The sequence below is a fragment of the Ostrinia furnacalis genome, unplaced genomic scaffold (assembly GCF_004193835.3).
Source record: "Ostrinia furnacalis isolate ACB-3 unplaced genomic scaffold, ASM419383v2 OfSCF1110, whole genome shotgun sequence".
Lineage (NCBI taxonomy): Eukaryota > Metazoa > Arthropoda > Insecta > Lepidoptera > Crambidae > Ostrinia > Ostrinia furnacalis.
Genome location: NW_021131349.1, coordinates 377,091 through 395,614, shown reverse-complemented (window position 1 = coordinate 395,614; position 18,524 = coordinate 377,091). Strand labels below are relative to the sequence as shown.

The 18,524-nt window shown below is 38.8% G+C and overlaps 4 protein-coding genes across 5 annotated transcripts in view; 2 read left to right on the top strand and 2 right to left on the bottom strand.

Annotated features, from left to right (window-relative positions):
• nompA (no mechanoreceptor potential A) overlaps positions 1-2,949 on the top strand; it is a 28,376-nt gene extending 25,427 nt beyond the window's left edge. For both annotated transcript variants that reach the window (XM_028302319.1, XM_028302320.1), the window contains one exon: positions 2,737-2,949. In XM_028302319.1, coding sequence (XP_028158120.1) covers positions 2,737-2,790 — 54 coding nt within the window. In that variant the 3' untranslated portion in view covers positions 2,791-2,949. The remainder of the gene's footprint in view (positions 1-2,736) is intronic.
• A 79-nt stretch (positions 2,950-3,028) lies between these two features.
• NELF-B (negative elongation factor B) lies at positions 3,029-4,992 on the bottom strand. The gene has a single exon (XM_028302321.1). The coding sequence runs from the start codon at positions 4,853-4,855 to the stop codon at positions 3,092-3,094; it is 1,764 nt and encodes a 587-aa protein (XP_028158122.1). The 5' UTR covers positions 4,856-4,992; the 3' UTR covers positions 3,029-3,091.
• Positions 4,993-5,329: 337 nt separating this feature from the next.
• LOC114351210 (CWF19-like protein 1) lies at positions 5,330-12,162 on the top strand. The gene is made up of 16 exons (XM_028302325.1): positions 5,330-5,571; positions 5,655-5,815; positions 6,059-6,157; positions 6,246-6,469; positions 6,663-6,778; positions 6,921-7,140; positions 7,331-7,445; positions 7,595-7,746; positions 8,051-8,227; positions 8,791-8,951; positions 9,396-9,615; positions 9,829-9,943; positions 10,092-10,243; positions 10,693-10,869; positions 11,303-11,463; positions 11,947-12,162. Exons 1-16 carry the CDS (start codon positions 5,552-5,554, stop codon positions 12,101-12,103), a joined length of 2,427 nt encoding a protein of 808 aa, XP_028158126.1. The 5' UTR covers positions 5,330-5,551; the 3' UTR covers positions 12,104-12,162.
• Positions 12,163-16,006: 3,844 nt separating this feature from the next.
• Dscam4 (Down syndrome cell adhesion molecule 4) overlaps positions 16,007-18,524 on the bottom strand; it is a 244,667-nt gene continuing 242,149 nt past the window's right edge. Inside the window, 3 exon segments of the mRNA XM_028302377.1 lie at positions 16,007-16,395; positions 16,868-17,030; positions 17,851-17,925. Coding sequence (XP_028158178.1) covers positions 16,248-16,395; positions 16,868-17,030; positions 17,851-17,925 — 386 coding nt within the window. The 3' untranslated portion in view covers positions 16,007-16,247.

Below are 18,524 nucleotides of genomic sequence, written 5' to 3'. Positions count from 1 at the left end.
GGTTTAAAATAAACATCGAATGTTATAACTGGGCCGCAGGTTATCGGCTATGCGTTTATCTGTTTTGCTGTTGGTGCACTTTTGCTAATCTATCATTTACTGCTCTATGCTAATTACTACTTCTATATCTAGGTTGTAAGTTTGCGATTATTGACTGTTTATGTTCTTTGTACTATGTACATAGTTGTATTTGCCACAGCAGTATAGAAGACATTGTTAATTAAATAAAGATAATAGGTAGCTAGTACCTACAATAATTGCAAGAAAGTTTTCTTAACCAACCATGAATGAGTTGAATCATCATTTCTTTTTGTTTATCATTTACTTTTTTATTTCCCAGGCCTACTGTCCGAGTCACACTGGTCGGTCAGAGCCGTCCTTCGGCCGTCGCAGAAGGGATGTCAACGCTACTATTGCCGCTGAGGGCAACGACACAGCTGAGGTGAAGCCCGACGAGACAAGCGACTCCAGCGCAGATAGCACCGACGCCAAAGACAAGGATGGAGCAGTGTACAAAGTGTCGTATGAAGAGACTGGGGTGGACAAATATCTGAAGGAAGAAGTGGAGACGCCGAGTCACGTTCGGAAGATGATTGAGGTAAGTTCAATGAAGAAAGAAAATTACATAAACATAGTACTTATCTATTGAAAATACCTTAAATTTGAAGTAGGAGGCTACGTTAAGTGCCTACTTGATTATCATAGCCACATTCAACGTTAAACTTTGGTATAACAAGATTCGTAGGCGCCTGAAAACTTTATGCCGATCAAGCGCTCATTCTGTCTCTGCTGTAAGCCTACGACCTATCTACCAACGACATAGAAGTCGGAAGCCTCTGGGACAACTCAACCATCACTGGTTGGGTTTCATTGGAGGCCAAATTGTACATCCTGACTATAAGTATACAGGAGTTGCAGATGTTGGATTATTCCCGTACCAACGACATGGCATACATATTTTAGAGGGCATGGGGTTCTTGAGGTCTGTAAATTTATAATAGAGGCTTTAGGCTACATTGATGCATCTTGATTATTCCTACCTAGGTGTTCGACAACCGCAACGAACTGTTAGAAGAGAACGGGCCATCAGACTCGTCGCCGGTGGTGGCGGAGGTCGGCGTGTGCGTCTCGCCCTACCACTACCGGGCGCTGCTGGTGGCACTGTGCGTGCTACTGTCGCTCCTGCTGGCAATGCTGACTGCCGCTTTGTATATTTACAGGCGAGTATAAAATAATTGAGTTTTGTATTCATAGCAAGCGTAGGTTTACGATTGACCATTGGGCTAAGCAGAAAAATGTCGTGTAACGCGCCTAAATATAAAACTCGAGCAGTTAAAAAACTTTACAGGAACTATTACCTACTAAAAACACAATTTAGCATTAGGTACCTAACTGATCTAGAATAGCTGAGACTTTTATCCATCTACCTAGAAGTACGGTATGTTCACCCTTTTAAAGGAAATTCAAGATCTACTTACTTAGGCCCGATTGTCGGTTTCCATCAGGAGAGGAAAGGAAATGTGTTTAAATACCCAATCAGATTTCATAATTTCCACATCACCTCACCAGCTTCGGTTCGGGAAATCTGATTGTTTATTCAACCACCTCTCCTCTCCGCATTGGTGGGAACCGGGCCTTAAATTCGTTACTAGCGGCCACCCGTGACTTCATACGCGTGGATCCCGTTTTACCCCCTTAGCCCTACGTTCTAAAAGGAACCCCATGCAAATTTCGACTTGTAGTTTCTGAGATTTCCTGATGAGTGAGTGAGTCAGTCAGTCAGTGACGTTCCGCTATTATAGCTTAGATTAAATTGATCGACTTACGTGTTCTGCCGTCTTCCTCAGGCGATACTGGCGTGTGCTGCGCAAGAACATCCAAGCGTCGAGCCCTGCGCCGGCGCTGCGCCCCGTCACGCCGGGCCCGAGGCCCACCAGGCCCTCGCTCTTCTCCGCCTCACATCTACACAAACCATTCTCTTTGAGGTAATCCGTTTACTAGCATCACGAAAGTGTATAAGTAGATTTGATTCGGAATAATGTGGTGTCAACTTCACTAGCAAGAATTTTTTAACGTCCGTAAGTATTCACAAACGATGCTTCTTTAAGTAAAGCAGCAAATTGAACGCACAGCGTTGAATAGAGCTCTGTGATTGGTTCATGTCACCCTGTGTCCACGCGCACTGAGAGATCTCATAGTAATATTGGTGAATATGGGCGTAATAGATCGATCTAAGCAGGTTTTGACGCTGAGTTTTAAAGCAAACCTTTAAGTAGAACTTCAAACTTGGCATTGAGACTTGCTTGGACATCATTATTTTTTTAAACTTATTTGCACATAATAGAACAGGGTAAAAGGCGAACTTAATGTCACATGGCGTTCTCCTCCAGTTTGCCTTAGTAATGTTATATTATCTGTGGTAATGTAAAGGTGCGTACGGATTGCGCGTACCCTGGGTACGCCTAGACCAGTCCATGTATGTATGGACTAGGCGTTCCGGATACGCGTACCCAGGGTACGCGCAATCCGTGCGCACCTTAACAGTTGATTAAACAATTGTAGGATACTTCTGACCCGTTTTTAAAAAAATTCTTTATCGATTCCAGCGGCCTGGGCAGAACATTTGCTGAGGTGGGAGACGAGGCCGGCTCAGCAGGGCGCCTGGCAAACGCCTTCGATGACGGCAGCGAGCCCATCTACACCGACCCTTCGTTGTTCGAGCGCTCGCGGTCCCTTCGCTCCCTCCACTCGCTAGACCTCAAGCCCGAGCGCCGCGACCACCGCTCCTAAACGCACAACTCCCAACTCTATCATAACTACTCAAGACTTTAATTCGTGCAATCGTAATTTTAACTGCCAAAGATGCTCAGCCTTCTAATCCGTTCATTGATCTGTATACAATAGCTATGTATTCTTTATAACAATGTACTTAATTTTACTATAATTTACTTGTATAAGTACTAATAAATATCTACGATTATTCTAATCTTTTAATTTTTGTAACAGTTGTGGAAATAAAAGACTTGGATTAAAAATATGTATAGTCAATTTAATTCTTAAATGCTTAGTTATAATTAATTAACAGTGTAAATTACATGTGGTAAGGTGCCGGTGTAGGAACACTCATTAAAGGCGAGTCTAAATACTCCATTTCACTTGTGGTCGGTACTGGTTCGATTTGTGCAGTCAACTTTTGTTGAAGCGCTTCATGCAACTTGTGTACAGATTCATTATGCTGTGTGCCTGGCTGTAACGCCTTCATTAAAGTCTGTATTCTGGTCTCTGGCAACTTTGGATAAATGTACCATAGTAATTTGAGCAGATGTCTTGTGACATTATCTTTAGATAGACCAGCAAAAAAGAACTCATCAAATAATACTGTACTAAAGTCTTCTCCCTGGAATTCATCAGGTAGCTGTACTAGTAAAGCTACCAGTGCATGTAGGAATGGGTCTTCATAAGCTCTGCCATCTTTGCAACTGCCCAAGATGCTTAATATTCTTAGAAGGGCTCCTCTATCGCGAAGTTTTGCTGCATGAAGAGTGTAATACATAGCTAACACACCGCAGACTGAGCTTTCCCTCATGTAAGCCTCACAGGCATCAGGGGCAGGCCCTGAATGCTCAATGGTGGTGATGGCAGACTCTCTTTCATCTGGGGGCAGTTTGTTGTGCAATGCTCTGACTTGGTCATCCACCATAAGAGACATTAGGGCTGGCAAGTATTTAGTTACCACTTGGCTATCAAGTTTAGGTTCTTTGAACTCTTGAGAGTCAATCATAACCCATGCACTCAAACCCAAAGCCAACATTCTCAATAAAAGAATTAGGATTGTATTATCTCTCGGGAGACCTTCAGTATTTATCAAATGCTGCAATATTTTGATTGCTGATGTAGCTAAAAAGTTTATTGCATAAGGATCACATAAGGTCATAGATAGATCACCCAATACTTGCTCTTGACCTCTTTTGATACTGTCTAGAAATCCCTGCAGTTCTCTAGATCTCTTTATATCAACATTTCTTTCTCTTATACAAGCATCTAAGCACCAAGTAAATTTATGACAGGGGTCAACAGATATAATATCTTGAATTTCTAAGTCATGTAAGGCCATCAGCAATTCTGCTCTTAGAGTACAATAGTGCACATTGCGCGTCCGTAAAAACAATGTGCGTAGGAACTGTAATACCATATCATATAATTTCACACTGTTACCAATCATGTGAGCTAATTTCTGCACTACTGCTCCTTGTCGTCTTACTTTGGGTGATGGTGAAAAGAATAAGTTGGTTAAGTTTTCATGGTCAAACAAAATATTTTCTTTTTCTCTGATGTACTGACTTAAAAGGGGAGACACTTCATCACCAAATAAGGATTGGTTATCTTGCCAAATCTGTCTCTTAACCTCAGTGTCAGTGTCATTATAGAGTTCTCGGTCCCTGACCAATACTTTTAGATACTTGTCATCAATATGAGGAGTGTTCTTCAAAATGCTCATTATAACTGGTCTCAGGGCTTTCACCCTGACTACCGAGAAGCTCTTAGATAATAATTCCTTTAATTTCTTGTCATTTTCTTTACTATCCTTAGACCCAAGTTCATTGATATGTGCTATGAGTTTATCTCTCAACTCTTCCAGTACAGAAGTATGAAAATCTAGTCTGCGAACACCATGTAGATCAAGAAGAGGTAGCATAGGTCGCAGGGAAGGCAGGAGAATACCGTTTTCAAGCTGGAATTCCTCAATAGCTTTCAATGGATCAGTGCAACTTGTGAGAGCGTCCCGAAGATATGACTGTCCCGGTACGCCAACATCTTCCAGTCCAGTACCAGGTAATTTACTAGACGATGCCATACTTATTACACGTTAAGCGTATCACTTTAAAAACGACTTTTATAAAATAATAAAAGTTTAATTTCAATAAAATAACAATAAAATCACACACACCATTTCTTCTTCATCCCTCCATTGACTGACATTGTTGACATTTTAGAAAGTAAGATGCGTTTATTTTACCGTTAGAAAGAACTATTTAGTCCGATACAGTATAAAGCTGTTTAACTTTTTGTTATGAAGTAGTGTTATTTTTATTTTTTATTGTTCTTTAGATAAAAATTACAAAAATAAGACAATCTAATAATTTCCTAAATGACATTATAGTTTGGGTGCTGTGTATGGAACAATAGAAGAAAAAATATTTTTCATATAATAAAATAAGTTTGATTCGGAAAAAAGATACATAAGTTTTCTAATCTGTTTCAAAAACGAATCGGCAAAATAATGTGACTGACAAATTGTCATTTTTTGACAAACAGACAAATTGACAATTTTGCTGTTTCTGTTTTTGATTTTTGTGATTCCTACTTTTGATTCCTTTTGATCGCTAATTTCTTGATGAAATGGTTTAGAAGTGGATCTTAAAGCTCGTCTTACTATTTGTGTACATGCTAAATTTAGCTATTATTAATCGATGTTCGTAATCGGTAGTTTCGGTAGTCAATAGTGGCTAGCATTGCAGTAATCAATTTATAACCTATAAGCGTAATAACAATGTCTGATAAACAAAAAACGTAAGTAAACACGTAAACAAAACCACTTGTAGGTATCTATTATTTGTTAATAAACCAAAAAATTTATAATGGCTTTCTTTCAGGCTTGTATGCGGAGATGTGAACGGTAATTTTAATGCTCTATTTTCGCGCGTAGAATCTATAGTAAAGAAGTCTGGACCATTTGATGTGTTACTCTGCGCTGGGAACTTCTTTGGAGAGGATAACTCTCAGCTCGACGCCTACAAACTAGGGACTAGGAAAGGTACTATCTTGAACCTAAAATAGTAATTATTGTATGCTTCATTGGGTGTGACCTTTCTATTAAGGATACATTAGACAATTTTCTTATGGTTTTGTTACAAAAAAGGACATTGAAAGTAACAATTACTTATTTATGCTGTTTAAAATGGCAATAATTGTTGAATTTCTCAATCAAAATTGATTTTATTACATCTTTAGGTTCAGAAATGTGACAAGATAATGAAGTAATGATTGTTATTTACAGTTCCAGTGACCACTTATGTGTTTGGACCTTCCAATAGTGACCATGTGAAATATTATTGTGAAGAAGGGGGAGAAATTGTACCAAATGTTATTTACATGGGTAAGATGTTAATAAATGAAACATCCTTTTTTAATTTAATTTATAAAATACCTATTTTGTTAAGAACTAAATGTATAAAATTTTACAGGAAGAAGAGGTCTCTTTACAACTAGTTCGGATGTAAAAATAGCGTATCTCACTGGACTGTCCCGCAGAGAGCTTGGGAAAGAGATTCCGATGTGTACGTTTGAGCCGAGCGACTGTAGTGCAGTGAGAGATGCATGTTTCAGGGGACAGAGCGAGTACAGGGGCGTGGACGTGCTGATAACCACGTTATGGCCCTTTGGGATTGAGAAGGATGAAAATCAACAGGTAAAAAAAATGTTAGAGTCCGCGTCTTGGCATGTTCTTGCATCTCAACTCTTTGTTAGACTTCAACACTTTTATTGTTACTTCTGTTATATCCTTAAATAAAAAGGGCTTGTAGTTTTGTGTCGCTTAATATTCTAGTCTAATTGAACTCTATTAAAATATCTATAACTGTAAAAATATGGCTTTTTTACAGATTGATCTAGAAAAAGAAAATCTTTCAGATCTCCTGGCTTGGTTATCAATTCATATAAAACCAAGGTATCATTTTGTGCCATCTACTAGCAAATACTATGAAAGACAACCATACAGGTAAAAATTTAAGTTGCATTATCACAAATTACATCTTAAAATGATCTATTTAGTTTTAAGATATGGCTTTTGTCCCATAAAGAAGTAGTTGTCTTTTAGCCTTGGTATAATATCCTTATATGAATAATTATTTGTTCTACAGAAATCAGAGCATGCATCAAGATTACCGAGAATCTGCCACAAGGTTCATAGGTTTAGCGCCTGTTGGTAACAAAATGAAAGAGAAATGGGTTTACGCCTGCTCTCTGCAGCCTATCTCCAGGATGAGAATGACTGACCTCTTGCAAGCCACCACCGATGAGACACCATGTCCGTATGACGTAGACCTACTGAAGCAACATCAACCTGGGAAAGTTGTTAAGGTAAATCATTTTTAAAACAAGACACATTAAATCAGATAATAGTCGGTTTGCAGATTAAACAATTTAAACGTAATTAATGTCAAACTTTAACATACCGCCGCTTTAGGACATTATTGACAAATGAATGTCCTAAAACAATGTGATAAATTGAAACAAAAAAAAAGACTAATTTTTTTATGATGGTTTTTAGGTTACTGGCAATGGACAATTCTTCTACAACATGGATGCTCCAGATGACGATCATGGAAAGCGAAAAAGAAAAGATGGCAATAACCCAGAAAGAAAGAAACGAGAATTTGATCCAGGTTTGTTTCTCCTATTTCAACCCTTTTAGTCAGTCTTCCAGATAAAGAACATCTCTTTTTCATATGGGTCTCAGTACCAGTAAATAATCTCAAATAAATTGGCGAAAATACTGTTTCAAAATGTCTAAAAACTGATTTTTCTATTCCAGATAGCTGTTGGTTCTGTCTATCATCTCCAACAGTTGAGAAACATTTAGTAATAAGTGTTGGTACGCATTGTTACTTGGCGTTGGCTAAAGGACCGCTGACTCCTTACCACGCGTTGATTCTACCTATTGCTCATCATCAGTCTGTTACAAAGGTAAGTTTCAAATGCAGATTACTTTTGAAACATGAATTCATTCATTTTCATGAATCACATCCTTAAAAATGGCGATGATGACATAGATGCCTGCTATATCGTACAAGCTGCCAAAATTCAAAGCTATATTTTTTACTAATTCCGACTAATTATAAATTAGTTAGTAATTTCATACAATCAAAAGTTTGCCTGACATAGTAAATAGTAGTTCATACTCTTATATTTTTGATATTTGTCGACAAGTAAAAACTTAAAAAGTGAGTAAATTATTAAAAACAACTTGTTTATTTCATTTCGTTCATAGGCGCCAGATGAAATAGTAAAAGAAATAAAGCAGTTCAAAGAAGCGTTAAAGAAGTTCTACGCGTCAATGGACCTAGCGGTGGTGTTCTTCGAACGCAACTTCCGCACGTCCCACATGCAGATACAGTCGGTGCCGGTACCGAAAGCCTCCGTGCCGCAGATATTGGAGGTCTTCCAGGTTAGTAGACAAATCAGAAATTAAAAAGCTTTGTTATGGCACTTTTTTACTATTACCATTTAGGGAATTGTACCTCTGCAGTGTTGCCACTCGACAAATTTGTTTTAAAACTAGCCAGAACTAAGCATTAAAAAAAAAACTGATACCTAAATTGTAACTAATTATTTGTTTAAGATATTTTTTCTTTATCGTAAATTAAGTTGAAAGGAGATATTCAACTTCTAATAGGTGCATTTTTCGGAAAAAGCACATCGAAACTTTTTAGCAAAATGCTCCAGTAAAGACGCGCGCGCAAGCTTGACTTATTTTTGTCGCCGTGGCAGTATTATCCGTGATAAATTGATAATATATCTGTTTCTCCTACACCTTTAAAAAAGGGACATATCGTCACGGTGATATGTACCATCCTAGACTGCATCCCACTTAACATCAGGTGCGATTGTGGTCAAATACCTGCCTTGTTATACATAAAAAAAAAAAAAACTGAATTCAAGCGTGCAAGCTTTAGGTACTATTATTTGCCTATATGAAATCTCATATCCCTGAACGCTATGCTTTTCCAGGACGAGGCGGGCATCAATAGCATCCAACTAGAAGTGCTGCCGCCTTACGCAGACATCAGCCAGGTGGCGCTGCCGGGCTCGCCGTACTTCCACGCCGACCTGCCTACCGGAGACCAGATCTTCGCCAGGACCAAACCGAACTTCCCCATACAGTTTGGCAGGCAAGTTCTTGTCTATAAAGGCGTACTAACGGAACTTCGACAAGTTTCTTCGACATTACGTTAAACCGACACCGTTTAATTTCGACATGAATTTAATCAGAAACTACGCTACTCCAACAAAGGCGTTTTACCTTTATCGGAAATAGCCGAATAGTCCGGTCAACGTAATGTCGGAGACTCGTTTGTCGGAGTTTAGTTTTTGAGCTCTCTAGTTCGGCAATTAGATTGGGATCATAATGAACTATGTGGATGTAGGTGGGCCTACATCCACATAGTTCATTATTTCAAAATGTCAAAATAGGAACTGTGTTTCCCTCTAAACAATAGGTATTTATTTGTTTTAAGAACCAATGGTTTTGTTATCTTACCATTCTAACCTTAATTTTAATCGCGAATTAAAATGACAAACNAATATCCTAATATGAATAATTATTTGTTCTACAGAAATCAGAGCATGCATCAAGATTACCGAGAATCTGCTACAAGGTTCATAGGTTTAGCGCCCGTTGGTAACAAAATGAAAGAGAAATGGGTTTACGCCTGCTCTCTGCAGCCTATCTCCCGGATGAGAATGACTGACCTCTTGCAAGCCACCACCGATGAGACACCATGTCCGTATGATGTAGACCTACTGAAGCAACATCAACCTGGGAAGGTTGTGAAGGTAAATCGTTTTTTAAAACACATGATACATGGACTAATCACCTATGGTTGCAGTACAGTTACTTATAGTACAGTTTAAACTTAATCGTAAATGTCAAACTTGAACATAAGCCTCCTTCCTTCCTTAGGACATTATTGACAAAGGAATGGCCTAAAACAATGGGATAAATTGAAACAAAAAAAAAAAGACTAATTTTTTTATGATGGTTTTTAGGTTACTGGCAATGGACAATTCTTCTACAACATGGATGCTCCAGATGATGATCATGGAAAACGAAAAAGAAAAGATGGCAATAACCCAGAAAGAAAGAAGCGAGAATTTGATCCAGGTTTGTTGTACCATTCTCAACCCTATTAGTCAATCATTGAGTCAAAAAACATCTCTTTTTCATATGGTCTCAGTAGCAGTAAATAATCTCAAATAAATTGGCGAAAATACTGTTTCAAAATGTCTAAAAACTGATTTTTCTATTCCAGACAGCTGTTGGTTTTGTCTATCATCTCCAACAGTTGAGAAACATTTAGTGATAAGTGTTGGTACGCATTGTTATTTGGCGTTGGCTAAAGGACCGCTGACTCCTTACCACGCGTTGATTCTACCTATTGCTCATCATCAGTCCGTTACAAAGGTAAGTTTCAAATACATATTACTTTTGACACACATTAGAGTTCATTTTCCTTAAAAAAATGGTGATGATGAAATACTTGCTATGTCGTACAAGTTGCCAAAATTCTAACCTATACATCCGACTTGTCATACTGTCAAAAGATTGCCTGACGTAGTAGTAGTTCGTACTCTTATACTTTTCATATTTATCAACTACTAGCGGCCGCCCGTGACTTCGTACGCGTAGATTCCGTTTTACCCCCTTAGGGGTGAAGTTTCGTAAAATCCGTTCTAGTGAGCACCTACGTTCTAAAAGGAACCCCCATGCAAAATTTGAGTCCTAGCACTTGTAGTTTCTGAAATTTCGTGATGAGTGAGTCAGTCAATCAGTGACCTTTCTCTTTCAAAATATAGATGTAGTAAAAACTTCAAATGTGGGTAACAAAATCAATTTGTATATTTTATTAACAGGCGCCAGATGAAATAGTAAAAGAAATAAAGCAGTTCAAGGAAGCATTGAAGAAGTTCTACGCGTCGATGGACCTAGCGGTGGTGTTCTTCGAACGCAACTTCCGCACGTCCCACATGCAGATACAGTCGGTGCCGGTGCCGAAAGCCTCGGTGCCGCAGATATTGGAGGTCTTCCAGGTTAGTAGACAAATCAGAAATTAAAAAGCTTTGTTACGGCACTTTTTTACTATTACCATTAGGGAATTGGTTGGTGGAAGTTTGTTTTAAATCTAGTCAGAACTATGCATTAAAAAAAAGACTGATACCTAAATAAAATTGTAACTAATGATTAGTTTAAGATATTTTTTCTTTATCGTAAATTAAGTTGAAAGGAGATATTCAACTTCTAGTAGGTGCATTTTTCGGAAAAAGCACATCGAAACTTTTTAGTAAAATACTCCAGTAAAGACGCGCGCGCACGGGTCTTCTTTTTTTGTCGTGGAACATATCGTCACTGTGACAAAAGTCACCAGTGCGCGCGCGTCATAACTCCGAATTCAAGCATGCAAGCTTTATGTAGTAGTATTTTCATATATGTAGTCTCATATCCCTGAACGCTATGCTTCTTCAGGACGAGGCGGGCATCAATAGCATCCAGCTCGAGGTGCTGCCGCCTTACGCAGACATCAGCCAGGTGGCGCTGCCGGGCTCGCCGTACTTCCACGCCGACCTGCCTACCGGAGACCAGATCTTCGCCAGGACCAAACCGAACTTCCCTATACAGTTTGGCAGGCAAGTTATTCTCTATTTTGATTTGAAATAGCAGACTAGTCCCAACCAGAGCAGGGAAAATAATTTCAGTACGCTGCTGCGGTTTTTTGATATACCCATCCTGGTATTCTTTCAATATGCTGATTAAATTAAACGCTATCATAAAATACCATAATATGCTGCCATATAATAGAGAAAACTGGACAAAAATTACCTGCAGTAGGTATTTCTCTAGTTTCGGCTTTTTTTGTTCAATACCTACAGTCCCACACAGTTGTCCTGTTGTTTTACTATTAAGTCTCTCTGTTGAAACTGAGAATGGGTTAATTTTGAATTTGTTTTTTTTTGCCAAGATAATTTTCATAAATTGTTTCAAAATAGGAAAGCTGTGTGTTTATTAAGCAATATGCATTTGTTTGTTTTGAGAACCAATGGTTTTGTTATCTTACCATTTCAACCCTCAATTGCGAATCGCCGCGAATTAAAATGACAAAATATTTCCAGGGATGTACTATCAGGCCCGCCGATCCTGAACTGCGACGACAAAGCAGACTGGCGGCAGTGTCTCCTCAGTCGGGAAGATGAGGAGATCTACGTCACGAAGTTCCGCGCCAAGTTCCGCCCCTACGACTTTACAGCGGATGACAGTGACAGCGACTGATCGGCGCGCACGGCAGTGCTGAGCCAAGTATGCTATCACTTGTATTCTTGTATGAGTAGTGGAATTTTAATAGATGCCTTTATAAAGCGATGGGTATATAGTTCCCACCATATTTTGAACTTTATTAGTTTGTCTTAAGGTTCAATAACTTTTTAAAAATATGTAAAATACAGCAATAAATTATTTTGATAAAATAAATAAATAAATTGATGCGATCGCGTTTTTAAACGAATAATGATTTGTACATAATGTGTCTCAATTAAGCGAAACAATAGAAAATTCATTTATAAATAATTTTGTATATTTTGTTGTCTAATTTAAGGAAACTGTTAGCAATAGGTACACTGCCGTGAAAGCCTTGTTCAATTAACCGTGTACAAAATATACTCACCATAGTTATTTTAGTACTGTTAGGAATGATATTTAAATTATAAAATAAACACATTTTCAAGTAAATGATTTTTTTATTTCGTTCACATCATACTGTCCTAATAACTCATTTGTTTGCTTTATAAAAACATATCTGTAACAACATGATTAACTAACCCTTACATTATTCATGTGTATCCACGTATAGTAACAAAACGTTTAAAAATGATATGGTACGTTGACTAGACGAGTCAGAATTCAAATGACTAGAATAAAAATGATAACATTAATATTTGCAAATATTTAAAACCTCGCTCGTGATCAAAACGAAATCGTTTCCAATTGCAAATAGTAATTTCATTAAAACCATTATCTCATTGACTACTAAAACTACATAATGATTTCGATTAACTAGCATTAGGTATTTGTGTCTAGATTATATAAAATAGATCTCAATTAAATATAGGGCAGTCTTCGTTGGAATTACTAAAGAGAGTCAACGCAAACGATTGTAAATCATTAAAAACCACACAACTCACGTAAAAATGTGTCTTTGAATACAAAACTCCGCGTTAAGTGTTCAACACTCATAAACTATGACTACAACATACTGATACACTTCAAATGTACATAGAGGTTCTTTTATTAGAAATTACCAAAATGACGAAGTCGATGGTTTTCTGTAGCGTGATTAAATCAATCTAATTTCGAACTTATTTGACATTTAATTAAGTTGGTTTTTGGTTATGCTGTGATTCAGTGCGAGGGGAAGTGTCACTTAGCCCCTCTCCTTCTTCTGGTTTAGTCAGATGTAGGAGCGATTTTGCAATAAAATTGTAGTGTCTTTACTTAGGCACCCACTAAATTACCAGCATGAATTTAGTAAATATTTGTAACTCATATAAAATTGATCTAATTGTGAAATTCGAAACCACGTGACTTTATGTCCTGACATTGAAACACTAGGGTGACAATTCGTTGTCAACCAATCTTAAAAGTTATAAGTGCGACCGATTTATGCTATTACACTTTTTTTATAAACTTCATAAAGAAGAAGAACAATTTGGCAAATTCTATTAAGAGATATACAAAGTTAACTTTCTGCCGTATTCACCAAAAAACTATAGGTAAAGTGTATTGTCTTGTGTTACTGTTTACTGAGGATCGTATATTACTAGTATGATTAATTCGACTATTAGTACTCGAGTATAAAGCGCGAATCTTAGAAAAATCTCTCGGATAGCGGTGGGTTAAGAAGTCACAGATTACAAACAAATGCATAGATTAAAGAGCAACCCGGCAATGTAACATTCAGAGCTATGTATAAAAATCGCGGGAAAATCTTCAAAATAGCGTGAATAAAACTATAACTGCGTCCACGTTATTTTGCATACACTTCATGATAATAAATTGCAATAGTTTTGCACAGTTGTCACATCACAAACGATTACTTCTACGATATAAATATTAATTTATTATGCACTTGGAAGTACCCAATTTACAAACTTCAAATCTTACTGTTATAGACAATGATAAGACATTTCAATGAAAACGTGTGTTTTCATAAACTTTACAACAATTAAACAATAATTTAAATATCGGATACGACTTTTCAATCGTACCCGCAACTAGTTTTAAGACTTTGGTCAATAAGGCATTAAGTTTAAAATATATTTTTAATTTTAATTATTGTTCTCCTTAGTTTTACATTCGATAGTCGTAAGTACACATTAATTACAATAATATTTACATAACGACTGGTGCGTTGCAATTGATTGAAATTAGACAATTTTTAAAGCTATTTCTTTATATTGATGGGTCATAATTTTATGGAAGCAGTGTCAAGTAATTTTGAAATTAATGGATTGTATTAGTAGATGCAGTAGTGGTTAGTAAAATTACTTTTATACTAATTTCAATTAATCACATCGGACCTACGGCAGAGAGCCCGAGTGTGGATATATTTGTCACACTTGTGGCGTTGTTTCACACCGTTCATTATACAATGTTATTAAAATACTCAATTTCGGAGTATAAAAATGATTATTGTATGCGCCACTAAAGAGTATTTGTAACCGTATTGACTATGTTTACCTAACTACACACTATATGTACAATATTATCAGCAGTACGATAATTCAGTGTTTTGGCAACGTTTCAGAAATAATTATTCTGAAGCATTAGACAATTAACGATAGAAAAACATAAGTAAATTAGTCCGCTCACCATTTGTCTATAAGTAAGAAAATTGAGCTTCAGTTGCGATTTAGCACATAATTTTTTTAAAAAGATGTAATATTTTTGTATTCATTTGCAAACACAAATGAAGAGGCCAATTTCGTTTGTTTGTTTTTAAGTATTTTAAAATTCGTCATAATACCTATTTTTTGTAATTTTAACGAGAAGTATATTTCAAGTACATTTGTCAAATGTGAAAAGAACAGGATCTTACAACTTCTGGACATTGGAGTTTACACCCTAATTGTTGATACAGAGGCCCTAGAGCGAATCGGAAAGATCTGGAGCTTTGACTTCGCCAGTACTCGAAATCTCAAGGTGCCCTAACCGGGCTATTTTAGGGCAGTCACTGCTTGCTAAAAATATAATATTTTACGGGAGAAAAATAAGAAGGAAGAAGAGTCCTCCATTGTTGATTCAGCTCCGCATTACCACGCAATGACGTCATAATTTACAAAATAGCCCACACCGGTGAGTACGTAAAGTGAATACAAATTCAAAGTGACCTAAAAGATCCCAGGTGTTAATCTGGAAGACCTTGTGCGCAGCTTGTGCTCTGAGCGTGGTAGTGGAATTAGTTCTTGGAGGGCGATTCCGTTCCCAAACTTGATTTTTAGCGTTAGTTGCATGTGCACAAGTATCTAATTAGTATCAAAACAGCCCGCTAGATATTAGTAGCCCTAGACGTTGATCTGGAAGGTCTGAGGCGTGGTGGTGGATTGAGATTTTGGGGATGCCCAAATTTTCATTTTTAGCGTTAGTTGCCCGTCAACGAGTACGTTACAAAGTGAGCCTGCTAGAGTAGTCTCAGAGGCCTCAGACGTTGATCTGGAAGGCCTCGCGTGGCTTGTGCTCGGCGTGGTGGTGGTGACGTTTGCGGCGCGCGNAGTATATTCCAAGTACATTTGTCAATGTGAAAAGAACAGGATCTTACAACTTCTGGACATTGGAGTTTACACCCTAATTGTTGATACAGAGGCCCTAGAGCGAATCGGAAAGATCTGGAGCTTTGACTTCGCCAGTACTCGAAATCTCAAGGTGCCCTAACCGGGCTATTTTAGGGCAGTCACTGCTTGCTAAAAATATAATATTTTACGGGAGAAAAATAAGAAGGAAGAAGAGTCCTCCATTGTTGATTCAGCTCGGCATTACCACGAAATAACGTCATAATTTACAAAATAGCCCACATAGGTGAGTATATTATAAAGTGAATATGAATTGAAAGTGGCCTCAAAGACCCCAGACGTTAATCTGGAAGACCTTGCGCGGCTTGTGCTCTGAGGCGTGGTAGTGCATTTAGTTTTTGGATGGAGATTCCGTTCCCAAACTTGGATTTTAGCGTTAGTTGCCTGTACCTAATTAGCATTAAAAGAGCCTGCTAGATATTAGTAGCCTCAGATGTTGATCTGGAAGGCCTGGAAGGTCAGAGCGTTGTGATGGATTTAGATTTTGGGGATGCCCAAATTTTCATTTTTTAGCGTTAGTTGCCCGTCAACGAGTACGTTACAAAGTGAGCCTGCTAGTGGTCTCAGAGGCCTCAGACGTTGATCTGGAAGGCCTCGCGAGGCTTGTGCTCGGCGTGGTGGTGGTGGCGCTTGCGGCGAGAAGGCGCGTCGCACTCCGTGTCGTCAGAGAAGCGCGACGGCGGGTGGATGCGCTCGTTGAACGACGGGTAGTTGGATATGCTGGAACCGACGGTCGATTTAGTCTTTGGGCGGGGATTCCCAGTTTCCCAAACTTTTGGCTTTTATGCGCATGCAGCATGTTGCTTTTAATAGGCTGGTCAATATCAACATCAAACATCGAAAACGCGTCTGTAACTAAGATTTAGTAGATAGGTCGCTTGAGGGTAGATTAAAGCTGTTGAACATTGATTTATAAGTAGCCAAAGTTATGGAAGCGGTTGTTGTGAAGACAATACGGATCACAGAATCAGTTACCTCATGAATCGCCCAAGTGGATCCATGAGCAAAGCTTTTCTAAAAATAACATTCTTCAGCGTTTCAATATTTAAACGCAGCGCAGATTATTCAGGAACTGATAGGAGATCGTTACTTTTAAAATAGTCGATGTATTCTCTCAATTTTTGACTGTAACGATGCGCTCAGGCGACACCAAAGGTCTGATTCCACAATCCGTATTCGACACTAACTTTACCTGAAGGTAGTCTCGTCGTTGTGGCTGCTGTAGCCACTAGAGGATCTCACGTGTCGCTTCCCGACGCCTGCCTTCCCCTTTCGGGAAGGGAAGGCCTTTCGGACCACACCTCCTACGGAGTTCTCTGATGAAGAGGAAGATTCTTCGCGCTCTACGCTCGGGTCTGGAATAGAGGGCAATGTAAATGCGGTGGTGAGGTTAGATGGGCAGTACCTTCTTTTCAGCTTGACGGTAGTAAACCACATTTTCTACATGTTTCGTGACTTTGTAGCCTAGGTATAACCGTTTCTGGAATGATCCTTCATCCTGTGCTACTTATCCATGTATTTGACTATTGGCAATAATGCTGTTCGATTTAGTTGTCTACGGTTCGATTTTTTACTCCAATTTATGGCGGTATTTGACACGTTGTTCTCTATTGGTTTTATTGTTTTATTGTCAATCTAATGCACGTTGGGCAAAGTATGCTACCTTGAGATGGACTGTTAACAAGTAGGCGGGTATGTATATTAGATATCGGATTGTTTCCTGTCGCTGTCAATGTTGTCAAAATGTCTCCAAGGTATGAGTATTTTTTGAGGGTATTTTGCTATGACGCGTTGGGCAAATTTTTGCCTTATCGCGATGGACTACTTGCGTAGGCCGCAGCCTGGCCGCCGGCTCGCTGTCGGAATGCCGCGCGCTGACGGTGTCACTCGCTGAAAGATGGGTCTGAGACGTGATTCTAATGTTTGACACGTAGTTTTTGGAGGTTTTGTTAATGTCAGTCGATTGGACAAAGTATGCCACCTTGAGATGGACTACTAACAAGTAGGGACGTGCGTAGGCCGCAGCCTGGCCGCCGTCTCGCTGTCAGATTCTTGTGTGGTTTCAATGTCTTCAAAAATGTTTGCTGTGAAATATCAGTGAGGCAGTCAGGGTATAGGGTTTTATATTTAGCGAGGTGAGCCAACGTTGGGCCATTTTCAGGATGGACTACTAACAAGTAGGAGGATGTGTAGGCCGCAGCCTGGCCGCCGGCTCGCTGTCGGAATGCGGCGCGCTGGCGTCGTCGCTCGCTGAATAATGGGTAAAGTATCAATACCATTTTAGGCTGGATTACACGTAGTTTTTGGAAATTTTGTTAATGTCAGTCGATTGGGCAAAGTATGCCACCTTGAGATGCACTACTAACAAGTAGGAGGATGAGTAGGCTCGCTGTCAGATTCTTGTATGGTTTCAATAATTTTAAAAAATGTCTCAAATATTTAGTAGCATTATGCCCGTTTTCACCACCAATCTCAAATTAGATTTGAACACAACAGGATTTTGTTTTCATAGGGGTCACTTGAAAATTAGGGTGGATTGATGAGTGAATTAGGGAATATCAGTGAGGCAGCCAGACTTTTGGGCAATGTAAACGTTTGCATCGTTGGGCAAAGTATGCCATTTTCAGGATGGACTACTAACAAGTGGGGGGATGTGTAGGCCGCAGCCTGGCCGCCGGCTCGCTGTCGGAATGCGGCGCGCTGGCGTCGTCACTCGCTGAACGAAGGTTAAAGTAGGTACCAATGCCATTTTGGGATCGATTACACGTAGTTTTTGGAAGTTTTGTTAAAGTCAGTCGATTGGGCAAAGTATGCCATCTTGAGATGGACTACTAACAAGTAAGTGCTTA